Source organism: Grampus griseus, assembly GCF_964374135.1.
Source record: "Grampus griseus genome assembly, chromosome: 11".
Taxonomy (NCBI): Eukaryota; Metazoa; Chordata; class Mammalia; order Artiodactyla; family Delphinidae; genus Grampus; species Grampus griseus.
In genome coordinates this window covers 97161440-97185364 of record NC_139005.1, presented here as the reverse complement: position 1 = coordinate 97185364, position 23925 = coordinate 97161440, and the positions used below count along the sequence as shown (strand labels likewise).

General features: G+C 49.7%; 1 protein-coding gene across 1 annotated transcript in view; it reads left to right on the top strand.

Moving 5' to 3' along the window:
- The window catches only part of EFCAB6 (EF-hand calcium binding domain 6), a gene marked incomplete at its 3' end in the record, with an annotated part of 176396 nt that overhangs the window by 134411 nt on the left and 18060 nt on the right, over window positions 1-23925 (top strand). Inside the window, 2 exon segments of the mRNA XM_082666200.1 lie at window positions 3078-3269; window positions 23460-23687. Coding sequence (XP_082522326.1) covers window positions 3078-3269; window positions 23460-23687 — 420 coding nt within the window.

Below are 23925 nucleotides of genomic sequence, written 5' to 3'. Positions count from 1 at the left end.
CACGCCAATTCCTAAAACCAGCTCCAGCCCTGCCCCTCATCCTGGGCCCCTCCGCCTCTCGCCACTCTCCTTGGGGCATCAGAACTCGATGGTTGGTCGGGAACAGATTGTTCACTGGAGGAAACGTGTGTCCGCTTTTGCTCTGTACAGAGCTACCGCGAGCGTGCCCAGCATGTGTTCTGTGAGACGAAAGTGCTCGGTGTTTAGCAAAGGCTGGGTCTGCGGCGAGGGCAAGGGGTTCTGGGCAGAGGGCAGAGGACAGAGGCCTCAGGGCAGCCCGGGCCAGTGGGGAATGAGTGACGCCAGGTGGCCTTGAAGATGTTGGCCGGGGCCAGGCAGTGGCACAAAGCCTCACCGTGACTGGGAGCCCAGGGCAGGGGGTGTAAGAACGGGGTCCCCCGAGTACACTGACATTTAGGCTGACGTCTGTGTGACCCCGGGGGGGCGTGCCGAGACCCGGTGTACGTGGGCATGGCACTGCGGGGCCCATCCTCGGAAGACAGTGCTCGGGCCGCGCTCCCCACCGGGTGCTGGTCCCCTTTGCGGGTCCCCACGTGAGTTCCCCCTGCAGCAGCCATGGGAAGAGAGACGCTGTGTGCAGAGGACAGGCCTTGCAGCCTAATGAGACGGTGAACACAGGGCCTCCCGGGTGATGCTGGGCGCGTGCTGTCCAGACAGCACAGTCCCAGCAGGGTTGCCTCTGTGTCTGCCACATGCAGACCCTCAGCCCCACGCTGACACCGAGGCCCACCTCGCTGAAGGCCTGCATCCTCTCAGCACCGGGAGGCAAGCTGGGCCCTGCAGTCCAAGGTTCAGTGGGAGACAAGGAGAAAGGCAGGGCAGCCCAGCCAGCTCGTGAACGTTCTGGAATGCCAGCGAGCCTGGCCTTCCTCCCGACAGCAGACATTGTTTGCATGCAGGAATTCTCTGTGAGGATTTAGCGTATCTGTGTCTTTATTTTTTTCTATTTTTTATTTTTTTTTCTGTGTCTTTATTTTAATGACTATCTAAAGATCAAAGAAAAATTAGTATGAACACATTGCAGGCCATCTAGAAAGACCATCTGTACCCCTTTCGACACCAGGTTGTCCTGGCCCAGTGGTCACCGCGTGAGGACTGCAAACTCGGATGGGCACAGGGACCAGAAGTACAAAAGTGATGAAGGGGCCAGGCCGCGGCCACAGCAGGCCAGAGGCACAGCCCTGTGTAGAGTGCAGCTCCTCCCCAGCCCCTGCCGACTGCTGCTGAGCTGAAACATGGTCCCCGCTCTGCTAGATCTTTGTATTTTTCCTGAGAAGCTGTGAAGCCTCCTGACTTCTAAATGTCAGCACTGCTTCAGATTCGTCAAAAGCACCGTGCGGGCCAGATACATCCATGCGCAGGCTGGCTCTGCCCCGTTCCAGTTTAGGGTGGTACCACGTCACATCTATCGGGATGTTTCTCAGACTGAGGTCCATAGAACCTGTGGGAGGAACCACGGTTCTCATTTCTGAGAAATACTCCTTAGGAGACGAGGTTTTAAGCAAGAGAGTGAGATTCTCTGGCCAAGAGGCTGGCAGGTGGCCTGGAGGGGGAGGGCATTTGGGGCAGCGGGGCGAGGAGGGAATGACGATGTCTGAGGATGGCTGTCCGAAAGGGTACCAGACACATGATGCAGCTCCTTGTGTCACTGGAGACACGTCTCAATGCAGCGTCTTGTTTCTGAAATGACACAGCAATACCTCATATTTATGTAGAGTTTTATAGATCCCTAAGCCTTGGCATATTCGATTCTTCCACCCACCCCGTGGCTTGTCAGGCTGGACTGACACACGGGGAAGCCACACAGCCCCAGGGAAGTGCAGGTCCCGTGGCCACAGCGAGCCGGACCCCAGCTCAGCCCTTAGGTCCACTGAGCCTTGCGGCACCGCAGCACCTTCTAACGCCCTCGGAACAGAATGCTCGGTCAGCTCCCTTCATGTTGACCGCCATTCTCCTGAACATATGCCGAGATCCACTGTGCGCCGGGTACCTGGACAGGTGCGTCTTCAGGTTGCCATAGTAAAACTTGGACCAACACGAGTTCTGTTGTCCCTCTTTTTATACCGATGAAGTTAAGCTCAGAGAGGTTAAGGGTTTATGGTGGGCGACACAGCCAGGGTTCAGAGTCTACCACCTGGCTGTGCAGCCAGAGGTTTCCCACTGTACCTGGCTGTGTCGTATCTACACAGGCTAATGAAAGCTTGAAGCCAGACAGTATTAAGGTTAACTTGGTTACCTGTATAACACCTTGTGGACGGGTGGGGTGTGCCCCGTTAGTCCTGAGTGAGAATTAACCGCAAGGGAATTTGGGCTTGGGTCTGCAGGCACGTTAAATTCTTTCTTAAAAAACTAAGATCTTAACTTACCCCTTGATGTGGATTTTCTAGTGCAATAGAAATGAATGATTTTGTTTCAACAGATGGGGAAAAATGTGCTTTCTTTTTATAGCAAATGTTTGCAGTTCGGTTTGACTGCTTTACTGCTGGGCTGGCGCCGGCTGCCCCAGCCCCTCTGCACAGGCGCGGGCAGGGGAGTCTCCCCCACCATAAAGGACAGAGCCTCGGTGTTCATGCCCTGGGGTGTGGGTGGGATGGGGCAGTCCCTCACTCCTCCTCCTGGCCGCTTCCCACGTCAGGCTCCTATCGTGAGACCCCTGCCCCACACCTGGACGCAGTGGGGTAGCACCTGAGCTTCTCACTCACAGGTGATTCACTGGGGAGTAGAATTTAATGATGCAGAGACCTCGGGCAAGTGCCTTCGTGCCTCGGAGCCTCCTCGGGACCTGCGAGGACCGGGGCTCCTCTTTCACACCTCTTCGTCTTCGTATCCAAAGAGGAGGGACTAAGGCGAGTTTCCTCAACGACACGTCAACTCTCAGACGGGGTGCACATCCTACCTGTCTGTCTTCAGTCCTCGTGCGTTATTTAGTAATTTAGAATCTGCAGGGGACTCACGTTCACTTGATTTCATTTGCATTCAGAAAAGCAATACTTAAGAAAAATATTTTTGAAATATTCACTTGACAGTAACATCTGCCTTTTTTTTTTTAATTGTAGGCATTTTCTGCACTGGATAAAGAGGACACTGGGTTTGTAAAGGCTTCGGATTTTGGACAAGTTCTTAAGGATTTTTGTTACAAACTAACAGATACCCAGTATCATTATTTTTTGAGAAAACTAAGAATTCATCTCACCCCGTATATAAATTGGAAATATTTTCTCCAGAACTTCAACAGTTACCTTGAGGAGGTAAGAATGTATGCAGCACATAAGCATTTCTTTTTGAAAATGGGCTAAAATTAGTGTTTGCAAAATAGATAATTGATTAAAACCACAACAGATAAATTGGCCATCACCTCAGTTAATTAGCTCATTCTAAATGAAAAATTGATATAAATTCTACGTAGTGTTAGAAGGTAAATACGTATCCTTTAATTCATTAGAAAGTTATTCTATTCTATTCTATTATTTTGTTTATTTTCAAAGAAGTTTAGGAGAGCCTGCTTTTGTCTGGTCGTTTTAATGAGTTCTAAGAATCTTAGATCCCTGTAGATGACCTAGTGTCGAGAGAAGTGAGGCCACTACACGTCAGGCCCTGAACCAGCAATGGGGGAATTGGGACCCACTTGGGAGACATTTGTTGAGGACCCACTATGTGTCAGGCCCTGGGCCATGTGTCAGCCAAGCCTGAGGTAGGGGTAATCATGGAGTTAGTAGAGTCCTGGGGGAAGTCTAAGAGGGCTTCCTGGAGGAGGGTGGGTGGCTGGCCACAGGGCTCTCGTTCCTTCCCGGGACCACTTCTCTGGCAGCACGAGCTGTTCCTTCTTAGGCTGTTTCTCCATTTCTAAATGTAACTGGACCTACAGCATTAGCGCCAATTACAATCTAGTTTCAGCCAACTTGGATCTCTTTGGTCACCATTCTGTGCTGAGTGAGAATGGACACACAGGTGTACCTGCCGCCATGGAAAGGGAGATGAAAGCAAATAGGAAAAATCCAAACATAGTGCAGCAGCTAAGTCACAACAGGCTTGTGCTGAAATGTATTTAACTGTCCTCCTGTAGCTGGACACTGGCGTCATTTCCAACTGCACACTTTTGTATATAGTGAACACCCGAGTTCATAAATCCTTGATCTGGGCTACGTTCTTGGAAACGAGATTGCTAGAGCAAATGGCATGAGCGTTTTTAAGGTCTGAGACTCATTGTAGTAATAATAACAGCAGCAAACTCAATATAGTGCTTCCTGAGGGCAAGGCACCATTCTTAGTCCTATATAGATATTAACGGGTCTAATTCTTTTGCTATCACTACGAGGCACATGCTAGTAATATCCCATCTTATAGACGAGGACTGGGGCACACGCAAGTCATTGCCCACAGTCACCCCGAAGGTGGCAGTAGAGCTGGCTTGTGGCCCCAGAAGCCTGGCTCCCGACTCCAGGTCTCTGAAGGCTGTGCCGTCTCCTCTGGGGCGTGTGAGCATTTTCATCTCTGCCATTTAGATGGACATTTCCTAACAAAATATACTATTTTGTTGCCTGTTTCAAAACTTTATATATATGATATTGTACCCAATTCTGTCTTCGGCACTTGTGTTTTTCTCGCTTAATATCGTGAATTTAAGATTGGTCCGTGTTGCTACGTTGGCTTTAGTTCACTCGCTCAAGCTGCCATAAAATTAGCCAATTAAATGATAAATGAATATATTCTATTGAATGAACAAACTCCGTTCAGTCGTCGTCCTCCTGCTAATGGCATACAGGCGGTTTGCGGTTTTCTCCGTTACGAGCAGGGCACGGTCAGCCTTCTGTGACTGTGTCCTTTGCACACTCGGGGTCACTCTGCGTGGAACGGCTGCGGGAGGGGGCGGGGGCACAAGTTGAACTCCACAGACACCGCCACGGTGGCTGCACCTGTCAGTCAGCGCACGCTCCCGCCAGCCACGTGGGAGGGCTGCTGACGCGCCGCATCCCGGAGCCCTTGGTGTTATCGGGAGTTTCATTTCTGCCAAGGCTTTCAAATGTTATCAGCCATCCAGGCTCCCTCGTCTGAAAGGATTCCACTCCTGTGTTGGTATGGGCGTTGCAAGTGTCTTCTCCTGGTCTGTGACTTGTCTTTTCTCTTTGTCTGTGGTGACTGTCACTATTTTTATGTGAATTATACTTTTTTTCTGATTTTAAAAGAAATACATATTGTGAAAAATTTGGAAAATACAGGAAAGTGTAGAAAAAAGAAGATAGTCGTTTAACCCTGTGATGATGGCGTGATGACAGGAACAACCTCCATACGGTTTAGTGAGACCTGCTGAGCTCTGGGCCCTCCCCCTGGCATTTGCTCACCTGGTTTGCTGCCCGGATGAGGGAGGGGATACAGGTGGAACACGTGGGTCCCAAAGTCAGGTACCCGCCTCCGCAGCTGGAGTGGAAAACAGGCAGTTCAGCTTCAGAGCTGTCTTCTTCCCAAGGGCCACGCTGCCTCGGAGAGCTTCTTCGTCTATTTTTAATGCATTTACCCCCAAACCATAAAGTTTGCCATCTTAACCCTTTTTAAGTTAATGCACAGCTCAGTGGCATGAAGTCCATTCACGTTGCTGTGTAATCATCACCACCCTCCACCTGCAGAACTCTCTTCGTCTTGCAAAACTGAAACCCTGTCCCCATTAAGCACTAACTCCCCAACCCCCCTCCCCCAGCCCCTGGCACCCCCCGTTCTACTTTCTCTAGGAATTTGACGACTCCAGGTGCCTCAGACGAGTGAAACCTGCGGTACTTGTCCTTTTGCGTCTGGCTTATTTTACTGAGCGTAATGTCTTCAGGGTTTATCCTCTTGTAGCACGGTCAGAACTTCCTTCCTTTTTAAGTCTCATAATACTCCACTGTATGGATAGACCATGTTTTGTGTATCCATTGATCTATGGATACATCTATTTCTATCCTATCCAGTGAACACTTGGGTTGCTTCCACGTTTTAGCTACGGTACTGTGAATAATGCCGCCATGAACGTGAGTGTACAGATGTAATGCATGTTTTTACATAGTGGAGATAACATTTTAGATATAATCATGTATCTTGCTGTTTTTCCTTTAACATTAAATTCCACCAAGTCACTTAAAGTTCTTCCAAACATGAGTTAAAATGTCTGCATAACATTCCATCAACTCCTTATTTTTAAGCGTTTTGTTTTTTTTCCAGCTTCCGCCACTGTAATTTGCTGGGCCATGAACACTTTGTATGCAAGTCTATGTACACATTTTGGACCTTCTTCCTAAAGAAAGAATCCAAGAAATAAAATAACTGGGCTCAAAGGATAGGAATACTTTTATTGATCTTGAAAGCAGCCCCATTTTTAAAAAATAATTTTTTCTATTAGGTTGAATCATATGAAATCACCATTTTTAGAGTCCTAAATGATTGAATATTGACAATTTCATATGGTTTAAGCTAATATTTGTAGAAGTAATTTGTGTCCATTTTACATGATTAGGAATATACCAGTCATTTTGAAGGAGAGAATTAAAGTCAGCCCTAGGGACGAACAGTGTTAACATGTTGGTATATTTATCTCTAATCCTCTTTTTTATACAGATATCCTTTGGGGGTGAGGTCAAGGACAGAGAGTATATGCTGCTGAATTAGGGGGTGGTTGGGGATTCTCACAACTCTTAAAAGACTCTTTAATATTTTTAAATTTATTTTTCTTTGAACTTTAAAATTTTATTTTATTATTTTTTATTAATTTTAATTAATTTATTTATGTTTTGGCTGCGTTGGGTCTTCGTTGCTGTGCGCGGGCTTTCTCTAGTTGTGGTGAATGGGGGCTACTCTTCGTCGCGGAGCACGGGCTCTAGGCGCGCAGGCTTAGTAGTTGTGGCGCACGGGTTTAATTGCTGCGTGGCCTGCGGGATCTTCCCCGACCAGGAATCGACCCCATGTCCCCTGCACTGGCAGGCGGATTCTTAACCACTGCACCACCAGGGAAGTCCCAAGACTCTTTTTTAAACAAACGTTTATTATTTGTATCAAAGTAATATATGCCCATATAGAAATAAAATTGAATTGTTGCAAAAGATTTAAAAGCAGAGATCACTTGATCAACTGTTCACCGCAGTCCTGCTTCCCAAAGGCAGCCACTGTAAGCCCCTGTTGTTTCTCCAGCTGCACCTTCCTGTCTCTCAGCACCTCCCCTCCCCTCCATTCCCTAACCACCCCCAAATAGGAGAGAGGGCTCGGCTTTCCCACCCCAGCTGCCCAGCTCCTCCTCTGGGACCCCTGCATGTCCCTCTGGAGCTGCCTTTTCACTTCCTGTGATATCGCGGGCATTTCCACGTCAGTGATTTGTCTCTAACGCAAATCACTTTGCTTTAGAGACAAAGTGGGGTGGATGTGTACCATCCCAGTCACTCTGTCCATCAGCCAGCATTTCCTGTGCGCCCGCTGTGTACCCAGCACTGAGCAGGTCCTGAGGTCAGCCAGGGGCCTGCGTTCTAGCGAGGGAGACGGACGAGAAATGAGAATACGTACCAGATGTCAGAAGCCAGTATGTGCTGTGGGATAAAATAAACCCAGACAGAAGGGTAGCCTGGTGAGAAGCGGACATCTGAGCTGAGACCCAGCGGAGGGCAGGGAGGGACTCAGTGACCTCTAGGGAGGGGCTGTCGGAGCACAACCCTGCAGAGACCCAGCAGGAGGGAGCCCTCGGGGCTTGAGGTGTGGCTGCCTGGGTGGGCAGGAGGGACGGATGAGGGGGGCAGCCCTGTAGCTCACTTCGACTCTGAATAACATGGAGACCCAGGGAAGGTGTGGGGAGAGGAGCGTCGTGACCATGACCAACTAACATTTTAGAGAAGTCACGGTGGACACCAGGTGGGGAAGGCTCGGGGAGGGCGCCCGGGGGCGCCCAGAGCCAGTAGGGAGGCGGGAGCACCCTGGGGAGGGATGCTGCTGGCGTGGCTGCTTCTGGATACATTTGGAAAGGGGAAGGTAAGAGAATGAGTCAGGAGTGGCCCAGGCTTTGGGCCTTTGAATGGGGAAGGGAGCAGGAAGACAGGTGTCCTGGGTCAGCAATCAGCTTCATTGGCTTCGCCGATGCCCCGTCTTTGGTCTTGAAGCGACTTCCAGTGTTCCGAGTTCTAATTACTGTAGAGTGTCCTTGCCGAGCACCTATAAGTACGTGCCCAAACCCTTCCAGCGGCTCCCACTGGAGGACTCCACTGGCCACGCTGAATCTTGACAGGCTGTGTCCAGAGGTCACGCAGCCTGCAGGCAGAGGACGCGGCTCGTCCTCACTCACGGTCACTCTGAGCATCTCTGCCGACCCTTGAGTTCCCGGAACCAGGGGCGAACGTCTCCAAAGCTTCAAACGTTGCCACGCGCTTCCCCTGACATTCGTCCTACCTGATTTCTTCGCAAAGCCCCCTTTGCCTCTGGAAGCACTTTGCTGAACGTCCTTGCAAGGAGGTTCTAGGATTAATTGCAACGTGAATGACGGTGGGAGATGTGTTTCGAGACAGGAGGGGACATGGAGGCTGGCGGGGCAGCGGGGACTCAGAGGTGGCACAGACTGGCCCACTGTTTGCCCTCACCCCCCGCTTTCGCTGTCCGTGTGCAGTGGGTGCTTGGGACTAAGTGGCATCAGCCCCACACCGGCCTGGGGGTGGGAAGTCCTGCTGAGAAGCCAGTGCTTGAGCAGAGGTGCCTTTACCGGAAGGACAAGTTGAGGTTGGGACTTCCAGCTTGAAAGGATGTGGGGTGTGAAGACTCAGTGTGGGGCGACCATACTGTTCAGGGTGCATTGGGGGTTTCTTCTGCCCCGTTTTTTTGAAGAGGGAGGAGGGCAGCAGGGGCCGACCACCGGGGCCCTGCGTCCCTCGCTCCGGAGTTCAGGTCCCTTTCTCTGAGCGGCAGGAGACTCCTTAAGACTTCTGAGCAGGGACCTGGGTCAGCTTCCTCAAGGGAGGCTGAGATGGCAAAGTGGCTGTGTGAGAGCCGTGACCGTGTACATAGTGATGGTTCCGGAAGTTTAGTCCTGAGCTGATGTTCTTAATAGAAGGAAAAGAAGTCACAAACAATAGGAAGAGTTAATGCCTCCTCCTCGAGCTCATTAAATACATCAGCCATCCCTTCCTCTAGGGGATGCATGGTGGCAAGTAATTAAAAGGAGATTACCAAAATGTAATTAAGGCAGTCGGGACCTCTTCTCGCAAAGGAAGTTTGCTGTGAATAATCGCCAGCCAAACCGAATCCGTTCTTGGAACAGGGACAGCTGGAAAGGTAGCTAAGGAGTCCCGTAAGGCTTGAGGAGATGGAGCGCACAAAGATGACGATTTTAGCCCTGCTCATGATCCGGTTCTCAGTCGGGGTGCACCGCTAAGTCTGCCCCCCAAAACTCGTATTGCTCTGTGTCTCGCGTGTCCATCACGCACAGCAGGGGAAAAGCATCTCGGCTGCTTTCAGAACAGGTGCCGCGTTACTTTCAGATCCTGGCGTGCGGATCGGCCCTGGCGTGTGGCTCGGCCCTGGCTTTTTGGCTGCTGGCTCTTTCCGCTGCCCCACTGAAGCGTTTCTCAAAGTGGGGGTCACGGGCTGGCGCAGATCAACCGCGCACCGTCGGCTCAGCGCGTGGGCCGCACGTCACTCTTGGGACACCGAGCTCGGCCTGGAGCCCGGGGAGCTGTGGACGACGAGACTCCGTCAGGCTCTGCAGACAGGAGCAAAGGGCATGCCTGGTGCCACCGGGAGCATCACACCCGAGTCAGGACAAGAAACACTAGCTCAGGTGGCACAAAAGAAGAGGAACGAGGTATTAAAACTGAAATGCTACCAGAGCCTTGGTTGAAGAGTAAAAAAGAAAAAACAAGACAAGCTCTGGACGTCAGCAGTAACACCTTTTTCATAAGATTCTCACAAACGAGGTGAAAACATTATCTGAATGTCTGCCCTCAGCAAATACCTCTTTTTCACTTCTGGGAAAAACATTTTACATTCAAAATGCTACGTGCAAACTGTATAGAGTATCACTACTTGTTTTTAGAAATCATTGCTGTTTAACATTTCTTTTAAGTCTTAAAGTGCAATTTCAGTGTCTTCCGTGAATATAAAATAATGCTCAGAGCAGAAATAGAATTTTTAAAAGACATGGTAGAAACCCATATAAAATCTTTCTACTTTATTATCATGGAAATAATGGAATTTTTTTAACAAAACGCATCCTTATTCAATGCAGAGTAATTATTTTGTCCCATTCTAGCTAACACAGAGCCAATGAGATCTGTCCTTACCTCGTGTTTATAATATATTGTCTTTAAAGTCATCCAGTGAGATGTTGAGTAACTTGAAGATGATTTTTTTCCGAGAGAGAATTTAAGATTGTAGTTTTCCATTGAACAAGGGACCGTAAAGCACATCAAAATGTTTGTAATCTTTTATGAACATTACATTTATATTAGTTGCCAACAGTGCTGCTTTGATTTATCTTTCTTTTTATTGTAAACATAATGGTGTCCATGTATTTTTAATGAACATTATAAAGAATGGGGACGTTTCCTTTTCAGGAAAAGCCTCGAAGGTTACTGGAAATAAATTAAGGAAATTATTGAGAAATGTCATCCCCGTTATTTACTCTTGCCTCTGATGGCGAGAAAGGCTAAGTCCTCTTGATACAGTTTCGGTGATTTTTGAATGTTTCCCCTAAATTTCACTCACTTTCCACTTGCCAATGGGATAATTACTACCTGCTGTCCTGGAGACGGTTGAGTAGATGGCAGGGTGGGAGGGATGACACAGGCCGCTTGGACACTTGCGGTGGCCTTGGTGACAGTGCAGGGTGAGGGGCTGCTGGGCCCGCCGTGCCTGAGCTAAAGGAAAAGGAATATTGTCAACCACCGCCTTGTATGAAAATGACATCATCACACCGGAGGAGCAGTTAGGGGCCAACCTGCTCAAGGTACCTGACCACAGCCAGCATGACGCGTCGCCGTTCTCGTGAGGTTAACACGCTTCTCCCAAATCTGAGCGCGTCGAGGCACCCATGCATCCTGGGCCCCATCTGGATCTGGAGCCTCCAGTCAGAAGGAGTAGAAGGTCCCCCCGTCTTCCCCAGCCTCCAGGGGTGTGGACAGTCGAGGGACTGGGCACCTACCTCTCTAGCAGCTGCCAGATGGGCCCCTGCCAGAATTAGGACAGGGCTTGGCCACCTGGTTTCCACGCCTCTTGCAGAAAAGCAAAGGGGGCCGTGCCAGGCTTGCTTCCACCTGACCCCTGTACAGCGCCAGCAGGGCCGGGCCTCAGCCCGTCTCTGGGGAATGCTGTACAGCTCCTCCGATGTCCCACCTTGTATTTGTCACTCACTCTCGCATTCTCCAGATGCTTTCGCCAGCACTTGCCTCGAATCTGGGCTGGCGATCTCTCTTGATTCCTACCCTCAGTGGGAATACATGAGGGTATTCATGTATAGGGTATTCATGTATAGGGTATTCATGTATAGGGTATTCACGTACAGGCTCTCTACATGTTCAAAATAAGCGGACTGTGACACAGCCCATCCCCGCAGACCCCCTCCAGGGCCATGGCAGTCTGATTTGCAGTCTAATTCAATTGCCAGTGTTTGGGTCAATTAAACATCAGAGTTGAGCTGTACCGTTGATTCTACGAGGTCATGACCATATCAGGAAGCCAGGAGTCAATCCAAGAAGTCATTGTTCCGAACAAGCCTCGCAGAGCAAATCCAGGCTGCAGACAGCACCAGTTTCTTGATTGTTACCACATACCTACATGTCTCGCTTGGAGGTGAGCTCTCACGTTCTGGCTTTAGCTGCCCCGTTTGACTGGGAGAATCTTACCTTCCCACATTCAGCACATGTGTGACAGCGTGTGCCAGACCCTGGCCTACCTAGTGATGTTGCCCAGCCAGTTACCGTCATCTTCTTGTCACCCACAGTCAGTCACCAACATCCAAACGGTGGCTAGTACGCATTGGGCACGTGCTGTGAGCCAGGCCCTGTTCTAGGCACTTTACCTAAATTAACTCAGCTAACCCTCCTAAGATCCCTTTTAAGGATCGGGAGACCGAGGAACAGAGAGGTCACAGCATCCGTTCCTGATCACACAGCTAGAAGTGCCAGAGCTGGGATTAGAGTTCAGACCAGAGCCAGGCCCCTGCTCTCAGCTTCCTACTGTCAGTGGGAGCTGTCTCGAGTGTCCCCCCCACAGGATTGGTGTTTGGATGAAGCGAGTTAATGCAGAAAGAGCTTTGCATGGTACCGAACATAGCAAACACCAAATGTTTGCATTATTAGTTTTTATTCTATCCTACTTCAGTGAGTGCGTGGTTATTGTATAATATTTAGTAATGATGTGATTATACGGTGTGTAATTTATTTGCGTGGAAGAATTCGTCTCATAGTTTCATACATGAATTCAGCCATGAGTTTCTTGAACATTAAAGGGTTGAAGGCATAGCTTAAATGTTTCCTCTACTTCTCAGCATTTTGTGGCAGTTTCGTGCTACCAAAGGATTTGTGCACGGGGTGTGTGCAGAGGTGTCGGATGGATCCATTGTGAAGGTCGAGCTGTATGGTGGGAGTCAGCTCGGAGAGCCGAAGGGGGAGGACCTAAGTCTGCATGGTCAGGGGCAGAGACGGCATAATCAGCTCTCTGATGAGCTTACACCGTGTCTGGACACCGGGAGACCAGGCTTCCCGGGCATAAGGACAGCATGTGCAGAGACCCAAGATGGGAAACGTGTACTTCGGGCATGGCTAGAGCATGGGTCAGGTGGGCTGAGAGGCCGGGGGCAGAGGATCTGCGAGGGAGGCCAAGGGGCAGGGCTGTTAGGGTGGGTCTCCCCCATGCTTGCCTCCATGGGCATCTCAAAGCATCAGCTTCTCCAAGGCAGGGGTTTGTCTCTGCCGTTCACTGCTCTATTGCCCGTGCCTGGCATGGAGCCTGGCACGCGGTAGGCCCTCAGTCAGTGCTGATGAATTCGCATATTCCTCTCTTGGGTGGGCTCTGTACTTGTGCGTGTGGTGGGGCTGGGATCATGGAAGGATGGGAGAGCACAGCTCTGAAGTCATCAGCTCACAGGGGAATAGCCTGGGGACTGGGCCGAGTCCTGACCCACTTACTTTGTCTAGAAATAGGGAGAACCATGGCTGCCTCGAAGGGCAATGAGAGGATTAGAGAAACTTCTGCAACGCCCCAGCCCAGCGCCTGGGTGAAGGAGACACAGGGAAGGACGGCCACCAGGACTGGGTGTCAGTTAGCCTTGGTTCAGTTGACTTGACGCTTGACTTGACTGTAGCCTTTCCAAAGGAAAAGGAACCTGGAATCTCCAGATCTGCCTTCATGCATTGCCTAGAAAGAATCCCTCCGTGGTCAGAGATCCCAGTGTGGGCAGCGGTCACGCCACCGGGAAACTTGGGTTGTGCCTGCAGTTCTGGTGTCACCCTTTTGAATCTGCAAACAGCATACTGGATCGCTGAGGCCAATTCATCGATCACTAAGACCTCCAGACCTCCCGACAGACGAGCGTCTACCCTTGGCCTCGCGTGCTGGGCTCTGGGAGTCGCAAAAGTTGGTTCCTTGATCCGGCGGGAGGCATCTGTAGCAGCACGTCTGCACACAGAGCTTTCACTTTATTCTCAACTGGATTTTTTTTAATGTTTTATCTTTTTTTTTGACAGGCAGTTTTGCTGCTGTTGTTATTTTTAGCATTCATTAATTCACTGTAAATACAAATGAAGATACAGTGCAATTAATTTCTTTGCTAATCAAAATATTTGATCAAATGAAGCAATTTTTCAATTCTTAGAAGTAATTATACTGTTCTTTAAAAGGAAGTAGAGGAATTCATTACTGAGTATTTCTAATTAGGAGTTTTTGCTACCTGCTGTATTCTTATTCTGTATGAAGTTTTGGGATTGTTTTTTCTTCCTCCTGTAAGGAATCATGGGAAAAACTGTATAATCGAATCCCTAAGTATTCAGAACAAAACTTAGTGGAAGAATCATGCAGTCTGATTAGCTAATTATAACCTTCGTAATAGTTAGACTGATATACTAACATGTTTCTAATCTGACAGCTGGAATGGACCTTGCTAAACCATGTTGTCCCAGCCAGGTGACTGCCACCTTGGACACCCACAGGAGGGGTATCACAAAGTCCCTTTGCAAAGTGCCCATCGTCAAGGAACACTGACAGCCAAAAAGCCACCTTCTCGTCTCTGTACTCTGAGCTCAGTACCTTTTATTTCTCACTAACTAGAAATTCAGAACTGAAGTGGTCAGCTATCGCCGTGTAACAAACAACCACGGAACCTCCAGGACTGTGAGCATTCGTTTGGCTTTTGCTTGTGGGCTGGCTGATCTGGGCTGGCTCGGCTCTGGTGGCCTGACTGGGATATCTCTGCTTCTTGGACCAGAGCGAAGTCACGTGGGCTCCTCTCAAGGCAGCACGACAGACACAGGAAGGCTTGCAGATCACACAAGCACTTTTTAATTCTTTGGTCACGTTGTACCTGCTAACGTTCCCTTGGCCAAAGCAGTCATATGGCTGAATCCAAAGCCACAGGATAGGGAAATATTCTCAGCTCTTCAGTGGGAGGAACCCCAGTGTCCCATGGCAAAGGATGTGGAGACAGGGGAGTTGAGGAAATGGGCCTAGAATGCAGCATGCCACCAGCAAACAGATACATGGCGTGTCTCTGTCCCCAGCCCTACCAGATCATCTGACAGCTCAGCCCACCCCTCCACCCCTTCCCTACCACGTTCTCTCCTCCAGGTTACCTAGAGAAGTTGCTTAGGATACGATTTCATGGAAAATTGATTTTATAAGTCAGCCAAGAACGTGGCTGGACATAACTTATTGACAGGACACTAGAAGGCTCTGTTATGGAAGCATTCCCGTAACAGAGCTGTTGAAACAAGAGTACAATAAAACTGAATATGAGCTAACAGAATTCCAGGGTCAGTGAACCCCCTGGGGCGCCCTGCCCTCTCTGGCTTGTTCTTGCCCTGGGCTCACTCTCTCAGCTCTGGGTTGGGGTCACAAGTTTCTTACTTGGGGATCCCCCAACCCCTTTCAAATATGAGTTCCCTGCAGCAGAGATGGGTTAATTCATCTTTGTGGGGGACAGGTCGGTGCAGTGCCTTCCTGAGAGGACAGGATGCTCCCTGTTTGTCCCCTGTCTCCTGGGATGATTCTTGCGGGCAGCTCCCTCTGACTGGTGTGGCTGTCACGACCTTACAGACTGAGAACCTTGGCCCAGGGAAGTGAGGTGACTGCTTGAGATGCAGCCAGAAGATGGCAGGGCTCTAGCCTAGCTGTCCTGAATCTAAGCCTCGGCTCCGCCTGCAGGGCCCGAAGCAGCCGGTCAGGAGCCCGGGTCCTGCGGAGGGCCCTTCTCGAGGTGCGTGACCACGTCTCAGACCTGGCTTCCCTCCCCAGCAGGCTGGCTTGACCTGCAGGCAACAACGGGCGCCACATGCCTCTGCCCTCTGATGACCCACCATAGAGCCGGCGTGGGCCAGGAACCAGGACTCAGCCCAGCTCTGCCCGAGCTCTTGACTCAGGCAAAGATGTCTATTAAAACAACCGGCAGGAACAGCAAGAACGGCCGCCCATGTTTGCCGGGCACTGGGCGAAGCACTGCGAGGGTTTTCTTGTTGAGATCCCAGGCCTGACCTTTGAGACGGTTCGGGTTTTATTCTCATGAGGAAAGTGAGGCAGAGGGGAGTGCGTCTTGCCTGAGGTCACAAGAAAGAGCAGAACTGAGCTCCATTCAGCCCTGAGCAGCCCCAAAGCCCTCAGCTGATGGCGAGCTGTCCTCGCCCTCCAGGCCCGGCCCCTCCACTTGACCAGTCTGGCCCCTGGTCGACTTCTGCTGGGTCCCAGTCAGGCGGAACTTGGGTTGCTGCTCCCTGGCTGTGCTCTCGAGGCCGGGTGGGTCTGCCCCTTCTTCACGTTTGGTGTCAGGCGCAGAATGGTGGTGGATCTGGCCTGAGCCGCCAGGAGGACGGGACACAGGCTGGGGGTCCCAGCTCTGTGCCTGCAGGGCTCCCCCAGTTCATCAGCCGGCACTGTGCGCGCTGGGAGACAGCCCAGTCTGGGCGGAAGGCGGCCTCAGAGACACTGGGCTGTGGGGCGCGAGGAGCCCTGAGCTGGGGCAGAAGGGGTGGGCTCAGGGTGAGTTCTGCACAGACCTCCCCCCGGGCCCCTCCCACGCGGGCTTCTTCCCTCTGACCCCCCACTGGTTGGGGCGGCCTCTTGGGTGAGTCCAAGCAATGGCAGGATTCAGAACCCCTGGATTACACTGTAAAGCTTGCTTTTTACTAAATGACATACGTGGCTACGTTTGAGCCTGAGAAAAACTCCATAAAATTGAGGTGTTATTAGTCAGCTCTTTGATGACTGTGTGCTCCATATGTTGGGACGTTATTTCTTTTATGTATTTCACCAACACTGTCGTGTCGTCACAAAGGGGACCAGGAATCTTCCTTTTGGGACAGGCGACCTGTACTTCTCTGCGACATCAAGAGGGACAATTGTTTAGTAAAACAAGGTTCCATGAATACCCTTGAATAAATGCGAGAAGATACCTTCAAAACATGTAAATCATTCTCTAACTGCGTCAGACCCGTAGTGCATAAGAGTCTGCTTTGTTTTTTTCTTTTTTCATTTGAAAAGTCACCGGTGTGCGCAGTTGTCAGATGGGGGGCTGCGGGGAGGAGCGCTGAGGACGCAGGCCCAGCGTCTCCTGCTCCAAAGAATAGTGGGGATGGAAGTGGGCGCCTCTCCATCTTGCAGCTGTGATTCCTATCCTGAGGGGACCTTTTATGTAAAGCGTAGTTAGTTTTGGAAAGTGACATTTGCATCTGAAGATAGTGGTGTCTTTTCTGATTAGGAGAAACATTTCTTCTAGTTATAGAAAAAGCACTATTTTTCCCCATTCAGATATAACGATCACGTGAGAAGTGCTGGGGACACAAAAGCGCCAGACCAGGAGCCATCTGTTCTTCCCTGGCGTCTCCAGTCACTCAGAGCTAGGCTGGCGGTGGTGGCTGAGCGGCTCTGCAGAGAGCAGGATGGGAACCAGAATGTGGGCGCCTAACAGCCTCGAGCCCAACTGCCCTTGATGGGAGAGCCGGGAGGCCCTACCCTCCAGAGGCCAGAGGCTTCTCCGGGTGGCACGGGGTGGGGAGCAGCGCGGCTGCGTCCCCTGGGGCCTGGGGACCTTCTGGTCAAGGGCTGGTCCCTTGTGCACAAAGGCGATGGCCGTGGTGCTGCTGGGGGCGGGGTAATGAGTGATCTTTGTTTTCAATTTGTGCCCTGTTTGTAGTTTTCTACAGTGAACATGCAATAATTATCTTTGCAAGCGGCAAAAGAATATCTCTAACTGGCAGCGAAACCACCTTTGTGACAAACATAGTCCCCTCCCTCTCGGTGTCCACAGCCTGGCCTCTGGCTGTGGCTTTGGGGATGTTGAGGAAAACGCTGGTGGTGCAGGAAGCCGGCGCTGCTCTCCTGAACTTCCCGCCAGCTTGTCGAGTAAGGATAATAGCACCCCGGGTGCCAGTGTTCAAGGATTTGCACCTGTACCTCCTTCACCTCCTGGCTCAGCGGTTTCCTCCTCTGGAGGCTGTTTCCATCAGTTGTGTCAAGAGCACACGACCCGTTATAACCTCTGCTCACCTGTGAGACTGGCCCTCATCTCTCTTCCCCCCCAGACCCCACCCAGGCAAGACTACTTAAGGATTACTTGTTACCTCTGTCTCCCCAGCATCTAACGAGGAGCCTGGCACACAGCAGACATTCCAGGGGTGTCTGTGGATGGCTCAATACAGTCATCTCGGGCGTGCGTTGAGTGTTCATCCTCTGTAAGTGCGTCGCATGTGCGTGTGTCACACGCCCCGCAGAGATGCTCGCCCTCCCCCCAGGGCTCTGGGATTCAGTGTGACCCGGGTGTCACTCTGATCCCTGCGCAGGTGGAGAGGGGGCAGATTCACATCCAGGGCAGTCACACCGAGCAGGGCTCCCCGACCAGCCGTTCCTCCACGTCGCTCACAAGCAGGCTATCCCGGCCCTGCAGCCTCAGGACCGTGACCCGTGGGGCAGGCAAGACTCCCGGCTTGGGAGCCCCACCCAGTCCTCTGCCTGGCTCTGCCCTCGCTTATTCCTCATCCAGAGAACAAGCGTTAGTACTGGGGTGTGTATATATACACGTGTGTGCATGTGTGTGTGCTCGTGTGATCATTTGGACCCTTTTGTGGCCCCTTTCCACTTAGTGCACTGCAAACATTTTACCATATTGTTAAACTATTTCTTGAAACATTCAAAATAGCTGCACTGTCATCCATCTTCTAGAAATATCGTGTTTTATTTAACCATTCTCCTACTTTAGACATCTAAAGTGTTGCTAATTTTTTTTTAATTTTGTGAATTCCGTAAATAATACTGTAATGATAATTCCATGTTTATTTCCTCAAGGAAAGTCTTCAAAGGGTAGGTACCAAGTCAAAGGATAGGCACTTTTATGTCTCCAGATACCTTATTCCCCCTTTTCCAGCACTGATATTGTCAATCAAGAAATTTGCATTTCTTAGAAGAAAAAAGTGGAATCTTATTTTCTTTTCCATTTTTTTTGCAGCATGACCAGGTCAGAGTTTTTTGTTTTTTGTTTTTTGTTTTTTTGCGGTACGCGAGCCTCTCACTGTTGTGGCCTTTCCCGTTGCGGAGCATAGGCTCCGGATGCGCAGGCTCAGCGGCCATGGCTCACGGGCCCAGCCGCTCCGCGGCATGTAGGATCCTCCCGGACTGGGGCACGAACCCGTCCCCTGCATCGAACCCGTGTCCCCTGCATCGGCAGGCGGACTCTTAACCACCACGCCACCAGGGAAGCCCCCAGGTCAGAGTTTTCTAACAGAAGACCCAGGGTGGCTGCCCAGAGCAATCATTCATTTGATTGGCTGTGTGGAGACACTGTTTATCCACTCTTTCTTTGAACAAATAGCAAGGTCCCGCTGTGTGCCAGGTTCTTCTAAGCACTCAGGAATTCAGCAGTGCACAAAAGACTAGACTTGCCTTGAAGTTTATTTTCTGTCGGGATGAGAAAGACAATTAGGGTAAATATGAGGTGGATCAGAGAGTCATACGTGGGATGGAAATGAGCAGGGAACGCGAGAGAGAATCTGGAGTTCGGCTCGGGAACGTGATAAAAACCCTGAGAGAAGGGCGAGAAGAGCAAGTGCAAAGGCCCTGAGGCAGGAAGGAGGTTGCTGTGAATGAAGCACAGCAGGAGGCTCTCACAGAGTGAGGTCAGAGGGAGTCGTGGGCAAGCCATTGTGACACCCTGCCTGTTACTCTGAGCAACATGGGAAGCCGTTTGAGAGTTGTGCTTGACCTGATTTGCCCTTTAAAGAGATCGTCCTCAGGGGAAAATGACTATGGCTTTTTGATTATGGCTCTGCCCTCCCTTACCCCTCCATCCAGAGAACAAGTGCTGACACGTGTGTGTGTACTTTAAAAGACTGAGAGTGGAAACAGGGAGGCTGATGCAATAATCCGTGCAAGACGATGGCAGCCTGGACCAGGGGGTGAGGGTAGAGCGGTCAGCTTCCAGGTATGCACTGGGAGCAGAGCCCCTGGGATTTGCGGGTGGTTTGGGTATGAGTGATAGAAAGATCTGTCACAGAGGACTCTATTCTGAGCCACTGGGACCATTTCCATTTGCTGAGCTGGGGACCTCAGAAGGACTGTGTTTTGAAGCTGATGACTCGAAAGAAGAAAGAATTTTCCTTTGTGAAACTCGGATGTTCTGTTTCGCTTGGGAGGGCCTCTCTCCCCCAAGGTTATCTTGGAGTCAGCCAGCCGTGTCCACTGATTTATTTGTATATTCTGGGCCTAGCTCTTCTGATTCTATTATTCTGATTATATCAAGTTTATGGTGTTTTTATATCTGGTGGCTCAAAAACATCATTGCTAGCCGTTTCCAAAAATTCCATGGCAAATCTCACATATTTCTTTTTCTTTACCAACTTTAATATCTATGTCTAATGAGTCCCCCAAATATCCACTGAGATATTTTTTCTTTTTTTTTAATTTTTAAATTTTATTTATTTTTTTATACAGCAGGTTCTCATTAGTTATCCATTTTATGCATATTAGTGTGTATATGTCAATCCCAAGCCATTGAGATTTTTACTAGAGTTTTATTGATTTATAATTTGAGAAAGGTTTTACCTTTGGAAGTAGAGTCTTCACATCCAGGAACATAGTATGTGTCTCTTTTCATTCCAGTCTTGCTTTAATAACCTTCAGTAGAATGTGTATGGCTTTCTTTGTATAGGTCTTATGCCTTTCAGATGTAATCTATCCCAAGGTATTCAGTAGCTTTGTCATTAATGTGAATGTGGATTTTTTTTCACAATGCAATTTCTAACTAGTTATATTTACTGTTTAAAAAAGAAGTATTTTTTTTTTGGTATTTTTTACTTGAATCCAGCCACTTTCCTCATTGCCTTGAGATTTTCTAGTTGTAAAATCGTATCCCGAATAATGATAAATCTTGTTTTTCAACATTTATACTGTTTATTTCATCTTGTCTTATTTCAAAAGCTGGAACCTCTAAAAATGTGACTAGCAGAACTGACAGTGAGCATGCCTGTCTTGTTTCTGACTTTAATGGAAGTGCTTCAGTGTTTCACCCATGTAACATATTTGCAGATAGTGTCTGTTAATATTCTTGTGTTTAGGATGTTCATTTTATTTCCATGTAGTTTATTTGTTCTGTTCTATTCTATACCATTTAGTCAGGAACGACTGCCGAATTTTGTTAAATGCCATTTTGCCATCTGTTGATATGTGACCTTTGCTAATATAAGGAATTGAAGTTTTGCTAATTCTTGACGGATTCTTATTCTTGGAATAAACCCTAATTGATCTTGGTAGGCCCTTTTAAAATATGGCACTAAATATTCCTAAAGTTTTCTTTTTTTGATGTATTTGCATTTATATCCATAAACTGGATTGGCTTATATTTTTCTTTCCAAGTGTTTTCTTTATCACACTTTTGTATTAGGGTAACATAAAATGAACTGGAATACTATATATATCTGGAATAATTTGACTAATGTAAAAATTATCTAGGCTTGACCCCTTTTTACTGATAGATGGTAGATCTTTTAAGAGCTTTTTAAATTTCTTTGGTGGTTACCTGTCTATTCAGGCTTTCCTATTACTTAAGTTAAATTTAGTAATCTATATTTTGCTCGAAAATGATTCAATTTCCTCCAGAGTTTAAAGCATATTAACTTAAGGTTGCCCATCCTACTTTGTTAGAATTCTTCCATATCTGTTGTTAAAATAGTAGTGTTTCCGATTCGTTTTGTGTGTTAACGCTTTCAAAGAGCAGTCACACACACCGTCTCGGGGGAGCCTTGATTCCTCCTGGAAAGATAAGGAAACTGAGGGAAGCATGGTTAAGTGGCTTGCGGGGTCGCATAGCCGGTTAGAGGCAGAGTCTGGCCTCAGACCGGGGACCCGCCTTCCCCTGCGGGACACGACCACCTGTGCTTCTTCCAGTTATGTTCACCTGGGGTGCGTCCTCCTCAGGCCCCAAAGGTGTGACAAGTGTAAGGATGGACTTCGAGACTGAGTCTCCATCCAGAAAAGGTCCCTGTACTCTCTGAGCACCAACACCCCTTGCGATGTTTAGGGAAAGGCCCTCCTACCTAGATACAGGGGGTGCATTTTCAACTGTTTGAACAAGTGTAAGCTGTGTCTGTAACATCACTTTTTTTCTAGAATGAAGAAAGAAAGGCGTTCATTCGCTTTACAGATGGCTCCAAATGGACATGTTTAAAAGCCTCTGTTAACCTGTGGGTGGTCAAGGATGTGGTGGGCTGTGGTCTGAGCGTGTGTATGTTCACGTTTTGGGGGATATTCCCAGCAGCATCTTGTGTTTGATACAATTTCATAAAGTAACGTTATACTCTGTCCTGAAGGATAGTAGCATATAGTACCTATATTGCTATGGAATTGCTGAACCTGAATCATGACCAAGTTTTAATACAGGCTGGGGGGATTAGATCGATCATCTGGTAAAGTGCTGGTGCTTTGAAAGAACTGTTATCCTAGCTAACAGTCATGAAGGGTTTTGATGTGGAGAAACCCAGTGTATCTGAGAATCCACTCTGGTACGGGGGCAGCATGCATGCCTCCGCTACCCCTGGGTTCTCACGGAGCCCGGTCTCCCCTCCCACCCCGGGGCTCCATCCCGTCCTCATACTCCAGGAGCCGACCTGCTGATGCAGTGACCACAGGTGTAGCTTCGGGGCCTTTTCCTAATTGCAGCAAGTAGAGGCACATCAGGGCTGCAGCCCTGGCCCTGTTCACTGCCCTCGCAGGAGGCTGGGGACTCAGCCGCCCCCCACCCCGGCTTCGCCCTTCCAGCTCCAGTCTCCTTAGTGCCCAGGATAGACAGAGGCCCTTGTCATTTCCAGGGCTGCCGATGGTCACTAAGGAACTTCCCTGCTCTTCCTGTGGTCTGTCCACCACACGGATCGTCAGCCGATGCACACTGAGATGCTGAACGTGGGCTGAAGGCCCCTGCAGCTCACCTGGCCACGAGCCCTTTGCCAGCACGTCAGCCTAAACATCCAGTAAAAAGATCCTTCCTCTGCTCCTCTTTCCTCGTGGCTCACTCCTCCCCGCAGAAAGCTGTCCTGGGGTGCAGACAGGGCCTGTCCCTCCTCGGGGATTCTCAGCACCCTGGACAGCGCCCCCAGGCCCTGAAAGCACCTCCCAACACCCGGCTGTCCTTGCCCTACGAGGGGTGCTGAACGGGCTTCAGGCCAGCGGGCGGCTCCGTTGTCCCCACAGCCTCCAACTGCAGGAACCTGCGCTCATCAGGATCAAATCCCTGCGGGTCTCAAAGTTTCAGACCCAAAGGGACACTTAGCCGACAGCGGTGCTGCAGCACAATGCGGTAGCAGCCATCCAAAACCGCCTTTCACATTCCAACTGCTGGCAGTGTAAATTAATCAAACTGAGGTTCGGAAAATGAAAGCAGTCTGGATCCACATCCCTGTTGATTCCCTTACCGCTCAGAGCAGACACTCACCGCGTGCTTGTTACACAAACCAGAGGACAGGCTGAACGAGTGAAGGGACGAGGGGAAGAGGTGCGCCCTCCCCAGGCCTGGCCCGGCCCCTTGCCCTGCCCCACGGGGGCCGACATGCTCTGCTTCTCCTCCGTGGCAGGTCAGCCCAGGCTTCCCCTTCCGCCAGATCTGCCCCTGCAGTCGGGCCTCTGGGTCACACTGTCTCCTGCCTCTTCATCTTCCTCACTAAGCTGGACCTCCCAGGACGTGCCCTGGCTGAGGCACGCGGAGCCAAGATGATTCTTTACTTATTAAATGGATCAATTTTCCATTCTGTTTTGCCCAGGCTGCTGCTGAGTGGGCTGAGAAGATGCCCAAAGGCCCGCCGCCCGTATCTCCCAAGGAAATGGCAAACCAAGAGGTCCTGGCCCGGCTCCACAAAGCTGTGACCTTCCACTACAACACGATCGCCCAGGAGTTTGAGAACTTCGACACCATGCGGACCAATACCGTCTCCAGGGACGAGTTCCGGTCCATTTGGACTCGCCACGTCCAAGTTCTGACGGATGAGCAAGTAAGAAACGCATTTCGTTTCGCCTCCTAAGCGATGCGTAAAGAGTTTAAGACTGTTCTCTAGTTTTTTAAATACTTGAACGTTTTTTGTTGTTATTTAGTTTTAAATCTTACTGGAGACTCATGGAGCTTTCTGTTTATGTAACAGGGACGAATCGCACCATTTCAATCAGGGTGCAAATGATATCACTTTTATTTTTAAAATCAAATTAAACTCGGCTCCAGCTACCACTGTCCTT